Here is a 19,148-nt window from a genome sequence, read left to right on the forward strand (position 1 = left end):
TACCACATATCTACACCACAATTTCATTTGGGAAAATAGGGCGAAGCAGGATCTCAATTACGAGGGGTGGGACGTTTTCCTCTGTTACAGTCCCACTTTGTGATTCAAGCTGTGTCCCTCAGGCACTGTTGCAGATGGTTCAGTCCCATGATGGAGCCGTAAGGTCAGTTGTGGAGAAGGGAGAAGCTCTCCTGGCCTCCGTTCACTACCCCTCCATCAGAGACAACATGAACAGGCTGCACAATGACTACACTGAACTCTGCAACACTGCTGCGGTAAGAATACTGAGTGTGCAACGTATTTGGAACACTTGCTCTTTCCAAGAAATAGACTTTGTAGGTGAATCCAGGCAAAAGCCATGATCCCTTATTGATTTCACCCACCTGCATCATGTGACCCAGGCCCATGTGCAGAATCTGGAGAGGCAGGTGAAGGAACAGGAGGCTTACCACAGTGAGCTCCAGGAAGTGGAGCGCTGGCTGCTCCAGATGTCCAGCAGGATGGTGACCCCTGACCCCACTGTGGGCGGCGGCCTGGAGGCAGCCACTCAACAGCTGTCCAGGCACAAGGTGACTAATCACATCAATTGAATGGTGCTCCTGTTAGCTCAATCTGTAACAGTTGAAACAGCTAATGGAATCTGAGAGTCTTATGTATTCTACTTATTTGTTTTACCATAGCATTTGATTGCACTTACATTTTGCAGCATTTACCAACATTTAGCTAAATAATCCTCTACCAAATCAATACTTCATTTTCCTGTATTTTTTTAATCAGGAAATGGTAACATTTTAAAATAGTTTATATCCTGAGGGAGGACCACCGCTCAACCCGGCACCGTTTTGGTTAAGGTGCTGGAAAAAACAACTGCAGAATCCACAATGAAAGAAGGGCTTTCCGCACACTTAAATTTGCACTAAAAATCACATTTATTGTAAGCTTTCGGTCAGCAAGACCTTCATCAGAGCATACAGAACAAACAATGACAGGCAGGCTAAGAACATGTCACTCCTGCTCCAATCATCAGCAGTATGCACAACACCTGTGCACACTCAGCTAGAAGCAACACCTTCTGGGGATTGTAGTTTTCCAGGTGTAGGCTGTGAGTCCCACTGAAGGGACCTACCAAACTAACTGAAAAAGAAGTGTGACACGGGGAATACAGAAAAACAGAAAAACAATCACAAAGCATATTACAGTAAAGTGCCACAAAAAATATCATCAGAATAGACATGTTTTTAGCCTGCCTGTCATTGTTTGTTCTGTATGCTCTGATGAAGGTCTTGCTGACCAAAAGCTTACAATAAATGTGATTTTTAGTGCAAATTTAAGTGTGCGGAAAGCCCTTCTTTCATTGTGAAAATAGTTTATATCACCAGAAAATATTGACTGTCAACAGTTTCAATCCAAATGTATCTGTATCAGAATCAACCTTCAAAAACCCCATATCTTAACAAACCATCCTTGTCTGAGTGATTTGACCTTGCTTCAAGTTCATCCATCCAGGCCTGTCTTAACGGCACTTGACCACACCGCGTGGTGTCAGTCTGTTCTGATATCCATTGTCCTTGATGACTGGACAGGCTGTCATCCTCTTAATAACTCACCCCCAGACCCTCTCACTCACCGCCGCCTCTCCTTTGTCCTCCGCAGGCCATCATGGAGGAAATCGCCGGCTTCGAGGATCGCCTGGCAGGCCTGAAGGAGCGCGGAGACGACCTGGTGCAAGGCTGCACGGAGCGTGTGCAGAACAGGCTGAGACAGCAGGCCCAGGCTCACCAGCAAGGCACCAGAGACAGCTACTCCGCCATCTGCAGCACAGCGCAGAGAGTGAGTGAGGAGGAGAGGGGGAGGGAAGAGGGAGGATGAGAAAGACTTGTACTCTGTAGTTGTAGAGTACGTGCAGGAATGGATTTTGCACATGTATTATTTAAGACATATATGTGAATTGCATGCACACACATGCATCTATGGATATGCACAACACACACACGCACACGCACATGCACACACACACACACACACACACACACACACACACACACACACACACACACACACACACACACACACACACACACACACACACTACATATCCATGCTGTTAATATTTCACCAGCCTTAGCATCCACTTAATCCTAACCCATTCTGACACTTAAGCCCTCCGCTCAAGACGGCCCTTCTCTTCCAATGTAGAGGGCACAACCGATGACAGTGAGGCTGCCAAAGGAGAGCCTCAACAGCAGCCGTGCTCAGACGGACTCCACTCGCCAAAACCCACCCTCTCAATCTCCCCGTATTCATCTCCACGCATCCCCTGTCAACTCCACTTTTTCATGCCCGCGCCAAAAATGGTCACACTCGGCTATTCAGTAGCTCTGGCAAGTTCTCTAATCCAGCGCCGCTCTGTCATTTTGGCAGCCTCTAGTCTGTCATCATAGCTCACCTCCCAGTGCACCACCTCCGCAACACATCCAATCTGGCATTGTTTGATCCAGCCACACTCTACCGCCACCCTGCTGGCGGCTCTACAACTGCGCTCCCAGCCTTAACCGCGGCTGCCAACTTTGTCCCAACTGCCGCCCCCCTTGCCACCCTGCCAACCTCCTAGCCTCTGCCAAATCTGCTGGGCAGGGTGCCAACACGTGTCTGTCAATGAGCGCCCCTCCCCCTCGGGCTCTCATATTAACACTGTCAATCAGAGCCTGCTGTCTGGCCCTCCCCTGTCGGGCATGGACGCCTCCACATTCAACACCTGTCAAAGACAGCAGCACAATGCATACTTGTCAGGGTTGTATCGTTTAATGACATCAAAGGGACTTGCTTTATTCATTGGAATGTTGGCTAATGGTTTTTAATCTGTGTATGTCTTTGGCACGTTATACTGATAGGTGTGTTTTAATGTTCAGAGCTGTGCAGCGTTTTCCTCAGTACCCTTTCCTGCTTCTTTCTGTCTATATTAGTATTTGTATTATTACATGTTTTTGCTGCTGTCAGTAGATTTTTATTTATTTATTATCCATGGCTAACTTGGCCAAGGGACAACAGTTGAAAATTAGCCGTCTGGCTAACACTGGCACATTTACAGTGATGTTGATTAATGTGCATTGTCCCTGAAATAAATGAAACTGAAACTGACACTTTAATTTGGTACTTGAATTGATCCTTATGTGATTAGGCAGTTATATGCTAAGTGAGTTTCAGGACTAAGTTGGCTGGGAGGTAATGTTTTCGTCCCTAATGTCTGTCTGTTTGTGGGCAGGATATCTCAAAAAGTTATTAACGGATTTGCAGGAAACTTGGCAGAAAGGCAGGTCGTGGACCAACTAAGAACTGATTACCTTTCCATGCCCACTGGACAAAAGGGGGCGTGGCAATGGGCGTGGCCAATCACAAAAAAGGCGCCTAACTTCCAAACGGATTTACGTAACACCACGAAACTTTGTAGAAAGGTTGGTCATGGGCCAAGGAAGAACTGATTAAGGTTAATAGCTTCCACACTCTCTGGCCAAAAGAGGGTGTGGTAATTGCCGTGGCCAATCACAAAAGGCGCTTATCTTCTGCACGCCACAGATTCACGTAACACCACGGAACATTGTAGAAACGTAGTTCATGGGCCAACTAAGAACTGATTAACTGTAGAAAGGTTGGTCATGGGCCAAGGAAGAACTGAATAAAGTTGAGAGAGTTCATGCACTAAACCAGTTCAGGAGAGGAGGACCGGTTCTCACAGGTCAGGAACACAGCAGCATCAAACAGAAGGGCACTGGAGCACACGGGTCATCTTAAAAATCCTTTATTTGGTTCAGATCAACACACCGACGTTTTGACAGAACTGATTAACCTTCCACACTCACTGGCCAAAAGGGGGCGTGGTAATAGGTATAGCCAATAGTTCCAAACGGATTCATGTAAGACCACAAAACTTTTGTGTGTGGTGTTACCACAGTGCCCTCTAGTTGAATATCGTTTTTCTCTGTTTGATTTCCTGAAAAGTTGACTTTTTGGAGATATGAGATTGATGCTGATAACTCTTTCATTTCTTCTGTTCCTTGCAGGTGTATCAGAGTCTGGACCGTGAGTTAGAGAGACATGTGAGTCTGCAGGATGCTCTGCAGCAGTGTCAGACCTGGCTGACCTCTGTCTCAGAAGAACCTGAGCCTCCCGTACATCCTCCTCTCAGCCTGGAGGGGGCGTTACAGCAGGTCAGTATACCATCTTTTACAGTTGGTTTGCTTATTGATTTCTTTTTAGACATTATTGTTACTTTGTTTGGCACAACTCTGGTAGATATGGATGACCATTTAATGAAAAGCCTATTAGGAGGACTGGTGTGTAGTCCTTCACCTGCGATGGCTTCATTGTTGGCAGGTGAAGCATGAGCGGGCTCTGCAGGAACAGGCCAGTACCTACCTCCAGCTTGTGTGTTCAACCTGCGACCTGTCAGAGTTGAGGGTCAGAGAGACCGCAGCAGACATTCAGCAGGTCAAACTCCAGGTCAGTTATCATATCACATCTTAAAAAACGAATTTAAAAAATAAATACAATTAAATTAAAATATCACATCCTATTTTCCTTGTATGTCTGACATGACCGCCTTGTCTCTTTGTGTCTAGATCGAGGAGCGTATGCTGCTTTGTGAGGAGGTGGCAGACAGTTGGAGGGATGTGGAGGAGCAGAAGGCGGATCTGGAGGTCCAGCTGAGAGAGACAGAGCAGCAGCTCCAGAACCTCACCAGGAGACCTGCAGAACTGGAGCCCAAGATCGCACAGAACCAGCTAGACAAGGCACAGGTGTGTCTGAGGGTTTTATGCTCTTCTTGACAAAAAAAATCTAAACTCATAAATAAATAGAAGACTCAAATCTTGTTGTGTGAAATATGTATTGAGTGTTAACTTGTATGTCATTACTCTCTGCTATCAATCCTGCAGGAGTTCCTCCAGATGATCAGGGAGCGTCAGTCTGATGTAACCCACTTGAGTGAGGCCGTTGCTCAGCTGACTGAAGGACAGGACTCTGCTGCCCTGGAGGAGATAGGGGCTCTGAGGAGGAGCTGGACGGAGCTGGGCCAGAGGGCAGAGGAGCTGGAGGCCCAGCGGGGGGAGGACATGCAGCGAAGCGGAGAGTACCAGGAGAGCGTGGTGGCTGTGGAGGAACTCTTCCACCAAGTGTCCAGGGAGTGGGACTACCTGGCCAGGTATCAGCCTTTTGGCTTTTGCATTTTCTAAGGTTTTTCTGCTTGTTTGTGTTCTTTCTGCTTGTTTGTCTTCTTATCCTTGTAGTTTATGATAACAAGACTAAATGTGTGTGTACAGTACATATAGAAGTTAGACACAAACTCCAGCCATCTCGCACATTGCTTTCTAAGGAAAAAGGTGCCATTGTATGTATGTCTTTGCTTTAGCCATCTGCTTTCTTTAGTTAATTCACTCACAATAGTGCATAATTTAAAATATAATATTGCATATGATTTCACCCACAAAGTAGAAATGTGCTAATAATTTTGCACTGTGACCTTTTGGATCTTGTATTTTACACTGCAAGTTACGCTCTTTCTTTTTATCCATGTTATGTAAAGCACTTTGAATTGCCCGTGTGTATGAGATGTGCTGCTATATAAATAAACTGGCCTTCCCTTATCTTGCCTTTAGAATACTGATATACTGATCAGTATGTGTCCTCTATACTGATCAGTATGTGTCCTCATGTGATTATATGTGAAACTTATCAGAAAGGAGAGTTTGTCCTTTAGGCAAGTGCTGTACTTTTTCTATGACCGTGGTGTGATCATGAGCCATTGCTTTAGGAGATGTTTGGCCTTGTGCATATAAGCCTTGTTAGAGAGAGAACCACACCATTCCTTCTGCTGTCTCCTTCTCTCATTCGTCTCTTTCTCTCATTCATCACTTTCTCTTCATCTTCACAAGTACAATGGAAATTGCCTAATATCCCTCCACCCATGTCTGTGTGCACCAAGGGCGGACACAGAGAGCACCAGTGAGCATCTCGAGGCTCTGAAGAAGCTGTCCAATGACCTGGAGGACCAGAGAGGAACTCTAGAAGAGCTGAGGGACCAGAAACAAGCCGTCCTGCCCCGACTGAGCCTGCTGGACAAGGAGCTGGTCAAGCAACAGGTGGAGCTCCACTCTTGTACTTCTAACTATGTGTTGACATGAGTGTATTGATGCTACAGTACAATTAGACGGTGCTAATCATATTGGAAAAGTATGTAAATATATTAACAAAATATTATAATTTAATAATACATAACTCATTGCTGTTCTCACAGTCTTATACCATCTCTTTCACCTTTCCCCAGGTGGGACACCTGGAGCAGCGCTGGGCCCAGCTTGAGGGCCTGATTCAGCAGAAGATCCAGGACTCGGCACAGACCCTGGAAGACCTGTCACGGGTGGAAACCCAGCTGAGGGACGCCCGGGAGTGGGTGGAGGAGCAGCGGCCTGCTCTTACCTCTGCCCTAAAAACCAGTCCTCCCCCAGATCTGGCCCAGAGCTTCCTGTTCGACCACCTGAGTGTGTGCGTAGAACTGGAGGCCCGTCAGCAGCTGCTGGGTCAGGCAGTGCGCGAGGCCCAGGCTGTGGCCTCCAGGCTGGGCCTGAGTGAGAAGAGATGCCTGCAGGAGCTCGTTGAACACGCCCAGACCGAGGTGGAGTCTCTGGGGGCTCGGGTGTCCCAAAGGAGGAAGTACCTCAGTAAGGTAGACATCTGGATGTTTTTCTTTTTTATTATGACATACAGACTCTGAGTTTCTTCTATAAACCTTCATGAAACAAGTAATTAAAAACAACCCCACATTGTTTCTAATCATACTTTAGGTTGCTACACTTAACATGTAATACTTTATTATTCTTCTCCAGGCCTTCACAGAGAGGACACAGTTCCTCCATGGACTGGGGAGAGCGCTGTCGTGGGTCCAGCAGCAGGAGAGGAAGGCTTTGATAGACGACCACATAGCGCTCCTCCCTGAAGACCTGGCCAAGCAGGTTGTTGCATGTCGGGGGGTCCAGAGTGGCCTACGGGCATACCAAGGGGAGCTGGCTTCTCTCTGGACACAAGGGCGAGAGCTAGAGAGAGATGCCTCTAACATGGAGAGAGCAGAGACCCTGGCGAGACTGGAGGAGCTACAGGCAGTCTTTGAGATGGCCCTGCAGAGGACCACCCAGCGTCTGACAGACTTAGACAAAGCCTTGACCTCCAGGAAGTACTTCCAGGTCGACCTGGACAAGACTTGCCATTGGTTGAGATGTGCGGATGCCATTACCTTCCCTGAAATCAATTTAACCAACATCGATAACGTCTCGGAATTGCAAACCCAGCTGTCTAACTTTCAGAATGTCCTAGAACAAGCTTCAGAGTACGAGAACCTCCTCCTCATCGTCCAAAGAATAGGCCAGGAGATTCTCCCTACTCTGAACGAGATTGACCACTGCTACCTGGATGAGAGGCTCAACGCCCTGCCGCAGCAGTACAACAGCATCCTAGCTCTAGCCAAAGAGAAGAGAGACAGGGTCCAGCAAGTACTCCTGGAGAGAAAGGAGTTCAGCACTTTCTTTGATATCACTCGTAATGCACTGGAGGAACTTCAGGAGCAGTATGACAATCTGGAGAAGCAGACTATCAGTATCGGTGAAGAGGAACTTGTTCGTCTGAATGATGAATACAGAAATCTGAAGGGAAGCCTGTCCCATATCAGCCCTGCCGTGAGAGAACTGAATGGGAAAAATGAGGGGTTTCTCACTAGGGGCCAAAAATGCCGAGCGGAAGAGACACAGCAACTGGTCAACCTCCACAACACACTGAAACGGACAATTGATCAGAAAATGAAACACTTCGATGATTCGTTGAAAACAGTGGTTGAGCACAGCAGAGTATCAACCAAGCTGGATTCAGAGTTAAAGACTGTGAAAGAGAAGCTGGGCAGACTCAAGTCAGACACACGTGAAAGTGCCATGGATAGAGTAACAAGTCTTTATTCGCTGCTTGCAAGTGTGGATTGTGTAAGCTCTCAGGTAGAAGAATGTAATCAACAAATTGAAAGCCTTGGTCTGAACTTTGACCCCTCTGCCATCCAGGAAATTACCTTGAGGCAAAAATCACTGCAGTCGTTACGGTTGGAAGTAAAAAATTGTATCGCAGAAAGTGAAAAGAATATCACAAAGAATGAAAATTTCACAAGAGAGATTGAGAAAGTATTGGAGTGCCTGAAGAATATTAAGGACAACATTGAGGAGCCTTTGACCCTTTCAGAGGTCAAAGTTGAGCGTGTACAGGAGGAAGTGAGGAGAGTGAAAATGGTGGAGGAGGAAGTGAAAAGCATATGGAGGGTAGGAGATGCTTTGGGTAGTAGAGAGAAGCAGAGATTTAGCAGTAGGAAGGAGGCGCTTCCAGCCCATGTAGAAGAGAAACTACAGGAGCTGGCCAAGCTGGGAACTGAAGTTCAACAAGAAATTAACACTAAACAGGTGAGTTTCCATTATTGTCTGTTCTTTCCAAAAATACAAAGTATTTGAAGTGATTTGAAAGGTCTTAAAGCAATGCAATTTAATGGGGAAGTTCAAATCTTCCACTTTTCATTAATCTGATGCATCATTCATGACTTGAACCTACTGAATATTATTTTCCTTCCCCTGTTCCCCCATAGTATCAATATTAATAGGCTTAGGGGAGTGGAACCGAAACATTTGCCAGACCATTCCAGAGATGCCATAAAGTTTGAATAAGTACTTAATTGATGATTAATTTATAACCCTCATCTTGATTTAAAGTGGTTAAATTATCCCAAAAGCTTCCCTCAACTTTGGTTCATGGTGAATAATAGTGAATGTTAGAGTAAAGTAGTAGAGACTTTTCCAATGGAGAGAAAGAGGGTTCACCAAATTTACCCCATTCCCTAATTAGGGGATTTTTGAACTTTGACATTTTGGGGGAGAGGACAAACAAAAACTCACATTCCAAAATGAGGTATCTACTATTTGGGAAATAGTAGCCCTAACCCTAACCCCTAATATCACAAAATGATAACTGATGTAAAAATAAAACTCACAATGAAATATTATTGAACTTAATCCCATTGCGTATATAATTTTTACATTTTTGTTGATGGGATGGGACCAGCTGTATTTAGGTGTGCATTTCTGGCCACACGATGGATGTATAGTTCTTGAAAAGAAACCCTTTATATAGCAAAATAAAAGTTTATTGGACCATCATTTGTGTGTCCTAGCTGGCTGTGGATCAAGCCCTTTCCCTAGTCCAGAGGCACCACTTATCCCAGCAGTCTACCCAGAAATGGCTGGACTGCGCTGGGGCTTTCCTCCAGACAGCCAGCCGGGGAGTGGAGCTGGAGAACCAGACTGAGAGTGTGCGGGAGCTGGACAAAATCTCAGCCCAAGAACGGGCTTTCACAGCTGGGTTAGAAGAGTTGAGGACCTTGGATCCTCTGCTGGAGCATTGTGTGGGACCGGGAGTGATGAGGAAACCAAGAGAAAAGGTTGAGGCAACACAGCTGAGAAATGCAGAAGTCAAACAACAACTGGATGCTCACAGAGAGCTTCTGCAGAGGTGTGTGTCTCTGTATGTGTTCAGATGTCCATGTTATGTGTGTGTGTGGGGGGGCAGTCGGCACGTATATATTCTACATATTTTCATATCTAATCTCACTCAGTAGTAATCTGTAAATTGCATGCTTTTCTCAGATGTTTGGCTCTATGGAGCTCTTTCCAACATGAGAGAGAGACGCTGGTTGGACAGATGAATGAATCAGAAAGCAAGATGGCCCTGTTCTCCACAGCTAAAGCAGCCAATATCCAGGAGGCAGAGGACAAGTGTCAGAGATACAAGGTAGGACATTGTCTGCCACTCATAATGCTGAGATACAAATCCGTCATCTGCATATTGACAGTACACAGCTACCTCACTGCTATCTCTCATGGCTGTTAGTGTCACGTTATTCTTCCCATTTTAGAGTCTGTTGGCAGTGGATGCAGCTAAATATGTATTTCAAATATTTTTATTGATTTTTCCAAACAGACAAAACAAAAACTCACAAAACGTAAACCCCCCTTTCCCACATGAAGACAAAAACAAAACAAAACAAAAAACAGCAACATATAACTTTTGACCACTACCTCACACAGTTCCATCACCACCTTATTATAGAAACATAAAAAAGTAGACAGAATATCATTTTACTCTGTTGTAGCTGTAGCATATTGAGATTCAAAATAATTTAAAAATGGTTGCCAGACTTTAAAAAACTTTTGCACAGACCCTCGAATTGAGTATTTCAACTTTTCAAGTTTTAGATGAGCCATCACTTCTCCAACCCATTGTTTATGTGTAGGAGGTATAACCGACTTCCAATTGAGCAGGATGAGGCGTCTAGCCAAGAGTGATGTAAAGGCCACCACATCCGACTGGGCCACAGAGAGCTTCAGAGCGCTCGGGCCCACACCAAAAATAGCAATCATGGGGTCAGGTTGTATTACTTTGCCCTCACATACATAAGAAAAGGTTTTAAAAATGCTAGCCCAGAATTTACTCAGGGTTGGGCATGACCAAAACATATGGATAAGTGTAGCTGGGTCTCGTTTACACCGGGAGCAAGTTGGATCCAATTCTGGGTACATTCTGGAGAGTTTGTCCTTGGAGAGATGGAGTCTGTGCAAAACTTTAGACTGAAGCAAACCATGCCTGATACAGATAGATGTTGAATGTATTCTTTCAATTGAGTATTGCCAGACATGATCAGGAACCTCTTCCCCAAAGTCTCTCTCCCATGCCTCTTTCAAATGATCAAGAGAGGGTGAGGTCGCTGCTAGAAGAGTGTCATATATTCTAGAGATACATGCCCTTTCAGAACGATCTAATTTTACACAATCCTCCAGCTAAATATGTAAACATTGGATTCTGTACCAGATTAGTGCATTCGTTCCTATTCACTTCACTGTGTTTGTATCAGTTTCCCTACCATTGATTTGGTGGGTTGGCGCACCCTGCATCACGAAGCAGCCAGCCCACCTAAAAGAATTTCATTAACATTGGTTTCAGTGAAAGGCTTTTGTGTCCCATGGCCTGCATACTTTCCCTCCGTGCCAAGAATACATTTCTGTGGGAAACACTGGTGTACATCTGCTGTTGACTTTAACTTTGTGAAGTGTCCAAAGTGGTTTTCCTCTTCTCTCCCTCCCCTCTCTGTAGTCGCTGGTGACTCAGATCGATACACTTGAGGAGCTGCTGACTGCTGTGCGGGAGAAGGCAGCAGGGTTAGAGCAGGTCAGCTCTGAGTGCAGCAAAGCCGTCACCAGCCACTCTGTCTCATCCCTTTGGCAACGCTGGACCAGGCTCTGCAGTGTGGCCCGAGCCCAGGAGAGGGCACTGGAGGATACGGCCAGGGAGTGGAGGAACTTCACTGAGAAGGTAAGAGAAGATGGATAGATTGTTGATTGCTTACTGTATATGGTGCCCTGTCCTTGTGTGTGTGTGTGTGTGCATCCATATGTTCCTGCATGGGTGAGCACATTATGTGAGTGAATGCATCTTCATGGATGTTGTTTGTGTGGTGGCTAATGCTAACTGCCAGTGTGCGTACAGTACATCCACTCCATTCAAATGCCAGCATTTACTGACAAAGCTTTTTCTGCTTACACGGATCTTACAGCAGACTATTACAACAGCCGAGTGTTCCTGTGTCTGTGAGATTTAGGTCAAACACAGCAGCAACTGAATACTGGTGTTATGTAATTCTAGGCTTCACGCCAGTGGTACGCTCCCGCCAAAACGCCGTGTCGTTGAAGCATTTTCCCGCCCTCTGACCTATTTCGAGCATGAAAGCTCCCCGCGTCCAACTCACCACAATTCCCACAATGCACTCTGTTCCCTAAAAGGAAATGAGGTCAAACTGTAGGAAATGCTCACTTCCTTGTATGTGGCAAATACTGGCTCTCTGTGGCCCCATTGTTCAGATGGACATGATGTCATTCTGTACACTCTTTGACTCTGGTTTCTGCCTTGGACAGTGACACGGAATACAGATAAGACTTAGAGAGAGTAACAGTGAAATATGACCAATAATACAGTTGTCTGAGATTGATACATCAAATGGAGAAGCTACGGTCTTATTGAGATACTCAGACATTGCAGATATACTAGCCCCCTGGAATGATCCTCTCTCTCGTAACATTATCAGTCATCTATTCACCATATATTTACTGCATCATGATACTGCATCCTGAGGACATTAAACACTTAATTTGAACCTGAATCCTTGTCCATGATCTTCTCCATCCCTCAGATGGAGAAGGTGCGCTCGGTGTCCATCGACCTCCATGGCCGTGTCCCAGATAGCACGGTGGAGAAGGCGGCCACCAGGGCCGCGCTCCAGAGCCTGCTGGAGTACCATGACTCCTTTGGCTTGGAGGTGGAGAGGGAGCAGTCTGTCTTGGCTCTGCTGGGCCAGCACACTCGCAGGCTCAGAGGAGAGGAGGAGGAGGAGGACATGGACAGAAAGATAGAGAATGGACGGGAGGAGACGCCATGCCTGCAAGAGATCAAGAGCATGCAGGAGGAATATGAGAGGTGAGAATCAATATAATGAATTTGACCTAAAATTCATCAGTCCATATTTCAAAGACAGCTGATTATATCTTCAAAAACAACTTTTTTTGTGGCAAGCAAGGCTTATAAATGTATAACTTTAATGATATTTCTTATTGTGTTTTACTTTGATGCTAGCAATCATTTTGTCATCCCATTTCGGCATGAAACATTTCCAATCCTCTCCAAACTCTGTGTGGTGTGCAGCCTTGTGCTACAGGTGCGAGCGAGCAGGGCCCAGGTGCAGCAGGAGCTGAGGGAGAGAGAGGACGTGGAGAAGGAGCTGAGCCTGGTCAAAGGCTGGATCCAAGACACTCGTGGCTTACTGCTGAGTCCCACTGCAGACCTGGATTCACTGCTGCAAGAGCTAGAGGTGGGTCACACACAAAAACAAACACACTCACACAAGCACACAGCAAGGTGGCGGAGTGAGTATGGAGACTGCCCTTCAGCAAGACACAGTGAGCAAAAAGATAATTTCTCTTTGGGGATCAGTCAATACGGTATCACTAATAAGACTTGGATTTGTAATCTTTGGTTTGCTGTTGTAGACTGCGCATGGTGAGGTCATCAGCAGGCGTCAGGGTGTGGAGCGTATGACAGAGCTGCAGCAGTCAAAGTACCAGGAGCTGCAGGCCGGTCTGCCCTCTGAGCTCAGCATGCAGCTGGCTGAGGTGGCTCTGGCCCTGGGCTCCGCTGAGGACCAGGTACCCTCTCCTGGATGCAGTTAGCATTATGCAGTAGTGAATGTTGTACTATTATGACCTGAAGAGGACTGTCACACTGGTGTTTAGTAGTAATGTAATCACGTATTATGGTCAGCCTTACACACAGACAAACTATTGAACCAGTGAATACACAGAGCTAAGAGTACGTAATAAAATAAGATAATAGAATGAGTATATTTTGTCGTATTTGACACTGACTGTCTCCGCCATCTGCTGCAGGTCCAGGCGAGGGAGAGGGAGGTGCAGCAGACCAGAGATGTGAAAGAGGACTTCAGCTCCAGACTGCAAGACATCGAGGGGAAGCTGAAGACCATCTCTCTGAAATTGGGAGACAAGGCTTCCGACCTGGAGGAGGCCAGAGAGGAGACCAAAGTAATCAACCAGACAGATTGACTAATTAATAAGCAATTAGCCCTCGTTAAAGCGGCTATTCATTCTGCAGATGTTGAGGTTAATGAGTGTGTTGGAATGGCTTGAGCTGAATTCTGCCCTCAATAGTGACCCACTTTTGCGAGCAGTTTTCCAGATGGGGGTCTGAGCCCCTTCCCTCCTCTCCTCCCTCTTCTTACCCCACCTCTCCTCTTACTTTTCTTCCCCTCCCTTATCTTCCCCCGTCTGCCCTTCTCTATTAAGTGGCCCCTAAAGCCTACACTGTGGGTAAAAAACCCACAGGTCTCCAGTCCAAACAGACAGATAGCCACATGGGGTGTGCGAGGTTTGCTGACGTTTACTCTTCAATATTTCCTCTCGCTTTGAGCTCCTGCGTCTGCGCTTTGATATTGCTCCACTTCACTGCTACTCCCCTAGCCTGCAATTTTCTTATCTCACCTTGTCACCCTCTGATGGACAATGTTCTCTCCCCCACCTCCTCCTCTCTCCTCTCCAGGGTCTCTGTGAGGAGTGTGAGGGCTGCACCCGCTGCCTGGCAGAGTTGGGCGTGGCGGTGCAGGAGTTTGGGGAGCAGAACCCGCTGTTGTGTAAGCAGCTGGGCGACGCCGTGGCCAAACTGGCTGATATGCAGCACCACACCACACAGCAGGCACAGGACAGGGCCAACAGACTGAAGAAGGTTAGACAGCACATTCATGTCCACCATGTCTGTCCTTGGGTCACCCATGAAGACATTTTGGCCCAATAAATGGAAATGAACATGCACTGTTTGATTCGGCGGTTAATTTATGCATTACTCCCTCCATCCATTCATTTGTGGTTGCCTCCTCTCTCTGTTGTGAGCAGGCGGAGAGGCAGTTGGAGGAATATAAAGGGATGAAGTCGTTCATTCTGGGCTGGACGGAAAAGGCGGAGGCCCTGGTCACTGGTACCATCGTCTGGAGCTCTGCTTCCCAGCTGCAGGAGCAAATCAGAGCACACCAGGTGAGTCTTAATGAGTCACACAGCGGGGTGTGTGCATGTCTTAAACATGTCTGGAGAGGTGTTATTCCCGGGAGCTGCTGTTTGAGTGGGCAATCAGTCAAGTCATGCAGATTTAGGGCGTCTGGGTGGTGCAATGGTAGACCCCCCCTGCCTACCAACACAAGGGTCGCAGGTTCGAGCTCCCGTGTTACCCGCGGCTTGCTCAGGCACAATTGGCCGTGTCTGCTGGTGGGAAGCCGTATTAAGGGTATGTGTCCTGGTCGCTGCACTAGTGCCTCCTCTGGTCAGTCGGGGGGTCTGTTCGGTGGGGAGGGGAACTAGGGGGAATAGTGTGATCCTGCCGGGGAAGCTCCCCGCTGTCAGGTGAAAAGAAGCGGCTGGCAACTGCACATGTGTCGAAGGAAGCATGGTGCTAGTCTACGGCTCTCCCTAGATCGGCAGAGGGGGTGGAGCAGCGACCGGGGCAGGAGGGGGAAATTGGCAAAGTACAATTTCATGAGAAAATAAACACTGCAGTAAACACTGCAAAAAAAGACTGCTAATCGGGTTCACACAGAACATCATACTGTATGATCTCTTATGGCATGCCATGTATTGACCGGCTTTAATTAGTATAATTGCCCAAAACAAAAGGCTCTTCTTCTTGACTTGTAATTCGTGTTCCCATGGTAACAGGCGTTGCTGCGGGAGTGCCGGGGTCTCCATGGCGACTTGGAGGCCATGGGGGAGAGGGAGGGGCAGCTGGCGGAGGTGCTGCAGACGGAGGGGTGGAGCCAGCAGGTGAAGCACCTCAGCAGACGCACCGAGGAGCTGCAGCAGACTGCCAAGACTCGCCTCCAGAGTCTGCAGGACGCAGCCAAGGTAAGACTGCAGTCCTGTGGCGCTTCAGGCAATCATTACAGTCAGAAATACAGTGGAAAATATGTTATCCTCTTAATTGGGCCCCGGGAACGACCTCAATTAAAACATCAATGACACTTGATCTGTTTTGGGTGGTGAGATCAAAGCAGCTTCATTAGCATTCATATTCTCAAGAAGTGTTGCTAATGTTATCCCATAAATTCCAGAAATGTCCCAATATGAGGAGCCCATCACTTTACAGTGGGTCACATACAACACAGATATAACACCACAGTGCCCCCTTATGGCCATTTACCTAGTACTGCAGTATCAACTATGTCGGTGTGCCTGTTCCTCTGCTGACTCTATAGGCTTCTGTGGCAGTAATCTTTTACGCTAATCTTGTTGCCATACATCTGGTACCCACATGGCAGTCGGTTGCTAATGATCGCTAATAACATTGGGAGTGAATGCAATTCCTACTGTGTTTGATTTGTCCATGGACAGCCAGTGTAGGACTGTAGACCTTTTATTTCGATTTGATTGTTTAGTGCCTTCCCTTTGAACTACATCTATGCCAATTAATATTTGCAAAACACAGTGGAGTTTTGTTCTAAACTGGGGTACTCATGACCACTCATGACTCAGACCACTCCCTCCCCAGTCTAACCCATGTGATCTCCTTTGATGATGTCATCGCTGTCTCTTCTCAGGACATGTTTCGTCTGGAGGCGGAGGTGAAGAGCCTCCATGCCAGTCTAGACCAGGTCCAGGTCACACTCGCCTCCCCTGACCTCAACAGGCTCAGCCTCAGGGAGCAGCTCACACACAGACAGGTATACACACACACACACAGACACTCCCTCTCTCTGTCTGTCTGTCTATCTGTCTGTACCATAGACATAAATAATATGGACGTGGCTATCCCATTAAATTTATTCTCCCTGGCGGAGTTCAAACTTTGGCCATCACCATCTTGATTTTTCATCAGCAGAGTGGCAGGGAATGGGTTGAGTCCTTCCGCACCTCACGTGAGATGGGTGTTTCCCAGAGCCGCAGCTCCGCCTGCTATTGGTCCGGGATCGGCAAGCTGCGCGATCACTGGACAGGCGATCTGTCAATCACCCCCTTTTCTATCATCTATTTTACTCCAAACGGGCGAGTTATATAAAGAATGACCCCCCTACAGTTGTTTTGAAAACGTGAAATTAGCTATATAGACCAAAACCGTGTTTTGCCCCTCACTGAAAAGATGTTTAAAGTCGGGCATTTTAACATGGGGGGAATGCCTACTGCCCCCGATGCCTAGTGGCCATTCGAGGAACTACAGCTTTTCAATTAACTTCCGCATCATCAGAGGGAAGGGGGTGGTCTGTGCACGCACGCACACGCACACACACACACACACACACACACACACACACACACACACACACACACACACACACACACAGATTTTAAATGCTCTATTTACAATCAGTTTTTACACAGAATTCATACATACATGTCTACAGATTGTCTGGGTCCAGAAATTCAACTCCACCCACTCCACTGAGTTAAGTTTGGCTGTAACGAGTTGACACTTCAGTCTGATATCAGGCTAATCTACAGATATAAAATCCACAAAGTGATGCCTCAACTCCTTCTCCACTCATTCTGACTTAAAAATAGCCATCCTGACACAACCTCCAACTCTCCCTTACCCTTCACTCCTTCATTAGCGTCTGTTGGTGGAGATGGAGGGCTTCAAGCAGCAGGTGGCAGCGGTCCAGCGGTGTCAGAGCGCCCTCCGGCTGCCGGAGGAGGTCGTGGCCAGTCTGCCTATCTGTCGCACAGCCCAGACCCTGCAGCAAGAGGCCAGCCAGCTGCAGCACACCACCATCCAGCAGTGCAACATCCTGCAGGTAGGGGGCAGTCCTCACGGTGCAAATGTACTGCTGATCAGCTGGCACATCAAGTCATATTTATTATTTGTAAAGTGCTTGTTACAGCTAGAAAAGAAGAAAACGACTGGTTGCTCTATTGTCTAATGAGGGTCAAAAAAGTGTAGGGAAAACAGGGAAACAGGTTTGTGCTACAAACCACAATCCAGGCACTCCAAATATAAAAATAGAACACAGAGATAGGAAATACTTAAAAAGCCTTTACTGTAGTGGTTAAATCATTAAAAAAGCCAACGTGCCATTTTAAGCCAACAGACCTACAGCGGTCGAAACATGTTAGCTTTTTTAACGATTTAGCCACTACAATAAAGGCTCTTTAAGTATTTCCTTCTTTGCATTATAGTTTTCTATTTGGAGCGCCTCTATTGTCCTACTGTTTGTAGTGCTTGTTACAGCTGTTGATGTAATACCTTCACATTAATGTAATAAATCATGAGGGTAATAACAATTTGCAGCTAATAGTGTTATAAGATAGTTCTAGAATACACCTCTTGGTGCTACTTGGACACATCATCAGTGATGAACCCGGGGTCATAGGGTGTTTCGGGTCTTTGATCATCAGACACCCTCGCCCGGGCGACCCTAGTCAGGGGTGATCAGCCCCAGACTTGTGTCCAAGTGGCCCACTACTCCACAGATTCCCCCTTCGGATCCACAGCCATCTTGAAGCTTTTGCACAGCTGACCTTTTACTCCAAGGAGTTTGAGGGTTCGGTGTAATGACTGGCCAGCGAAACCCCGGCACCCTACTTCGACTGGTTTGCCGCGGGCTTTCCAGCCTTTGTTCCTGATATAATATAGTACAGTATAATAATTTTACATCAAACTAATACATTTTGGGGTTTTATTCCAGGAAGATTGAATTTTAGGTAGCTTGGAAGACTGTCATTACACTTTATTTATGTATTTGTTTGTTTATTTATTTATTACATCGCTATGATTATTACACAATTATTGCAAGCTGTTATTACAATAATGCTTTATTTCATTCATGGGAAATAATTACAATAGCATAAACAAACAAAGTGCTCAACAGAGAAAATACGACACTAATACAGAATACTAAATATATACTAAAGAGAAAAAAATAACAATCACATCACCACTTCTAACATATGGGGCCAGAGCTTGTGTGTGTTTGTGTGTTCATGTGCGTGCATGCGTGCGTGCGTGCATGTGTGCATGTTTGTGCACGCACTTGTGTGTTCGTTTGAGATGATATGAGAGCACTGAACAGATAGGGAACATGTGATGTAGTATTTGATCCCCGAAGATATGTGCCAACCTAGTTGCCCTACAAGTGTTCAACACAGTTGTGCTGTACAGAATGCACAGAGTAATGTATCTGCCCACCAACAAGTGGTGTAATGTAATAGTTGACAGTTGCCACCCAGAGGCATTTGAGCTGTATAGAAAGTGGCTCATTGCCTTGTCAGAAGAGTTATGAGGGTCCACTTTGACTCACTGGAGCAGATGCTCCTCTGGGTGCTGGAGAAGATGCTCCTCTGGGTGCTGGAGCAGATGCTCCTCTGGGTGCTGGAGCAGATGCCCCTCTAGGTGCTGGAGAAGATGCTCCTCTAGGTGCTGGAGAAGATGCTCCTCTGGGTGCTGGAGCAGATGTTCCTCTGGGTGCTGGAGCAGATGCTCCT

General features: G+C 46.6%; 1 protein-coding gene across 1 annotated transcript in view; it reads left to right on the forward strand.

The window, feature by feature from the left end:
- syne1a (spectrin repeat containing, nuclear envelope 1a) overlaps nucleotides 1-19,148 on the forward strand; it is a gene marked incomplete at its 5' end in the record, with an annotated part of 194,546 nt that overhangs the window by 101,732 nt on the left and 73,666 nt on the right. Inside the window, 22 exons of the mRNA XM_083643019.1 lie at nucleotides 123-275; nucleotides 402-569; nucleotides 1,654-1,830; nucleotides 4,059-4,205; nucleotides 4,372-4,497; nucleotides 4,617-4,793; nucleotides 4,932-5,197; nucleotides 5,978-6,134; nucleotides 6,320-6,718; nucleotides 6,879-8,483; nucleotides 9,245-9,582; nucleotides 9,717-9,861; nucleotides 11,221-11,439; nucleotides 12,314-12,597; nucleotides 12,823-12,988; nucleotides 13,167-13,322; nucleotides 13,563-13,715; nucleotides 14,230-14,412; nucleotides 14,580-14,717; nucleotides 15,393-15,578; nucleotides 16,271-16,393; nucleotides 17,279-17,461. Coding sequence (XP_083499145.1) covers nucleotides 123-275; nucleotides 402-569; nucleotides 1,654-1,830; nucleotides 4,059-4,205; nucleotides 4,372-4,497; nucleotides 4,617-4,793; nucleotides 4,932-5,197; nucleotides 5,978-6,134; nucleotides 6,320-6,718; nucleotides 6,879-8,483; nucleotides 9,245-9,582; nucleotides 9,717-9,861; nucleotides 11,221-11,439; nucleotides 12,314-12,597; nucleotides 12,823-12,988; nucleotides 13,167-13,322; nucleotides 13,563-13,715; nucleotides 14,230-14,412; nucleotides 14,580-14,717; nucleotides 15,393-15,578; nucleotides 16,271-16,393; nucleotides 17,279-17,461 — 5,649 coding nt within the window. The remainder of the gene's footprint in view (nucleotides 1-122; nucleotides 276-401; nucleotides 570-1,653; nucleotides 1,831-4,058; nucleotides 4,206-4,371; nucleotides 4,498-4,616; nucleotides 4,794-4,931; nucleotides 5,198-5,977; nucleotides 6,135-6,319; nucleotides 6,719-6,878; nucleotides 8,484-9,244; nucleotides 9,583-9,716; nucleotides 9,862-11,220; nucleotides 11,440-12,313; nucleotides 12,598-12,822; nucleotides 12,989-13,166; nucleotides 13,323-13,562; nucleotides 13,716-14,229; nucleotides 14,413-14,579; nucleotides 14,718-15,392; nucleotides 15,579-16,270; nucleotides 16,394-17,278; nucleotides 17,462-19,148) is intronic.

Source organism: Poromitra crassiceps (assembly GCF_964638095.1).
Source record: "Poromitra crassiceps genome assembly, chromosome: 9".
NCBI lineage: Eukaryota > Metazoa > Chordata > Actinopteri > Beryciformes > Melamphaidae > Poromitra > Poromitra crassiceps.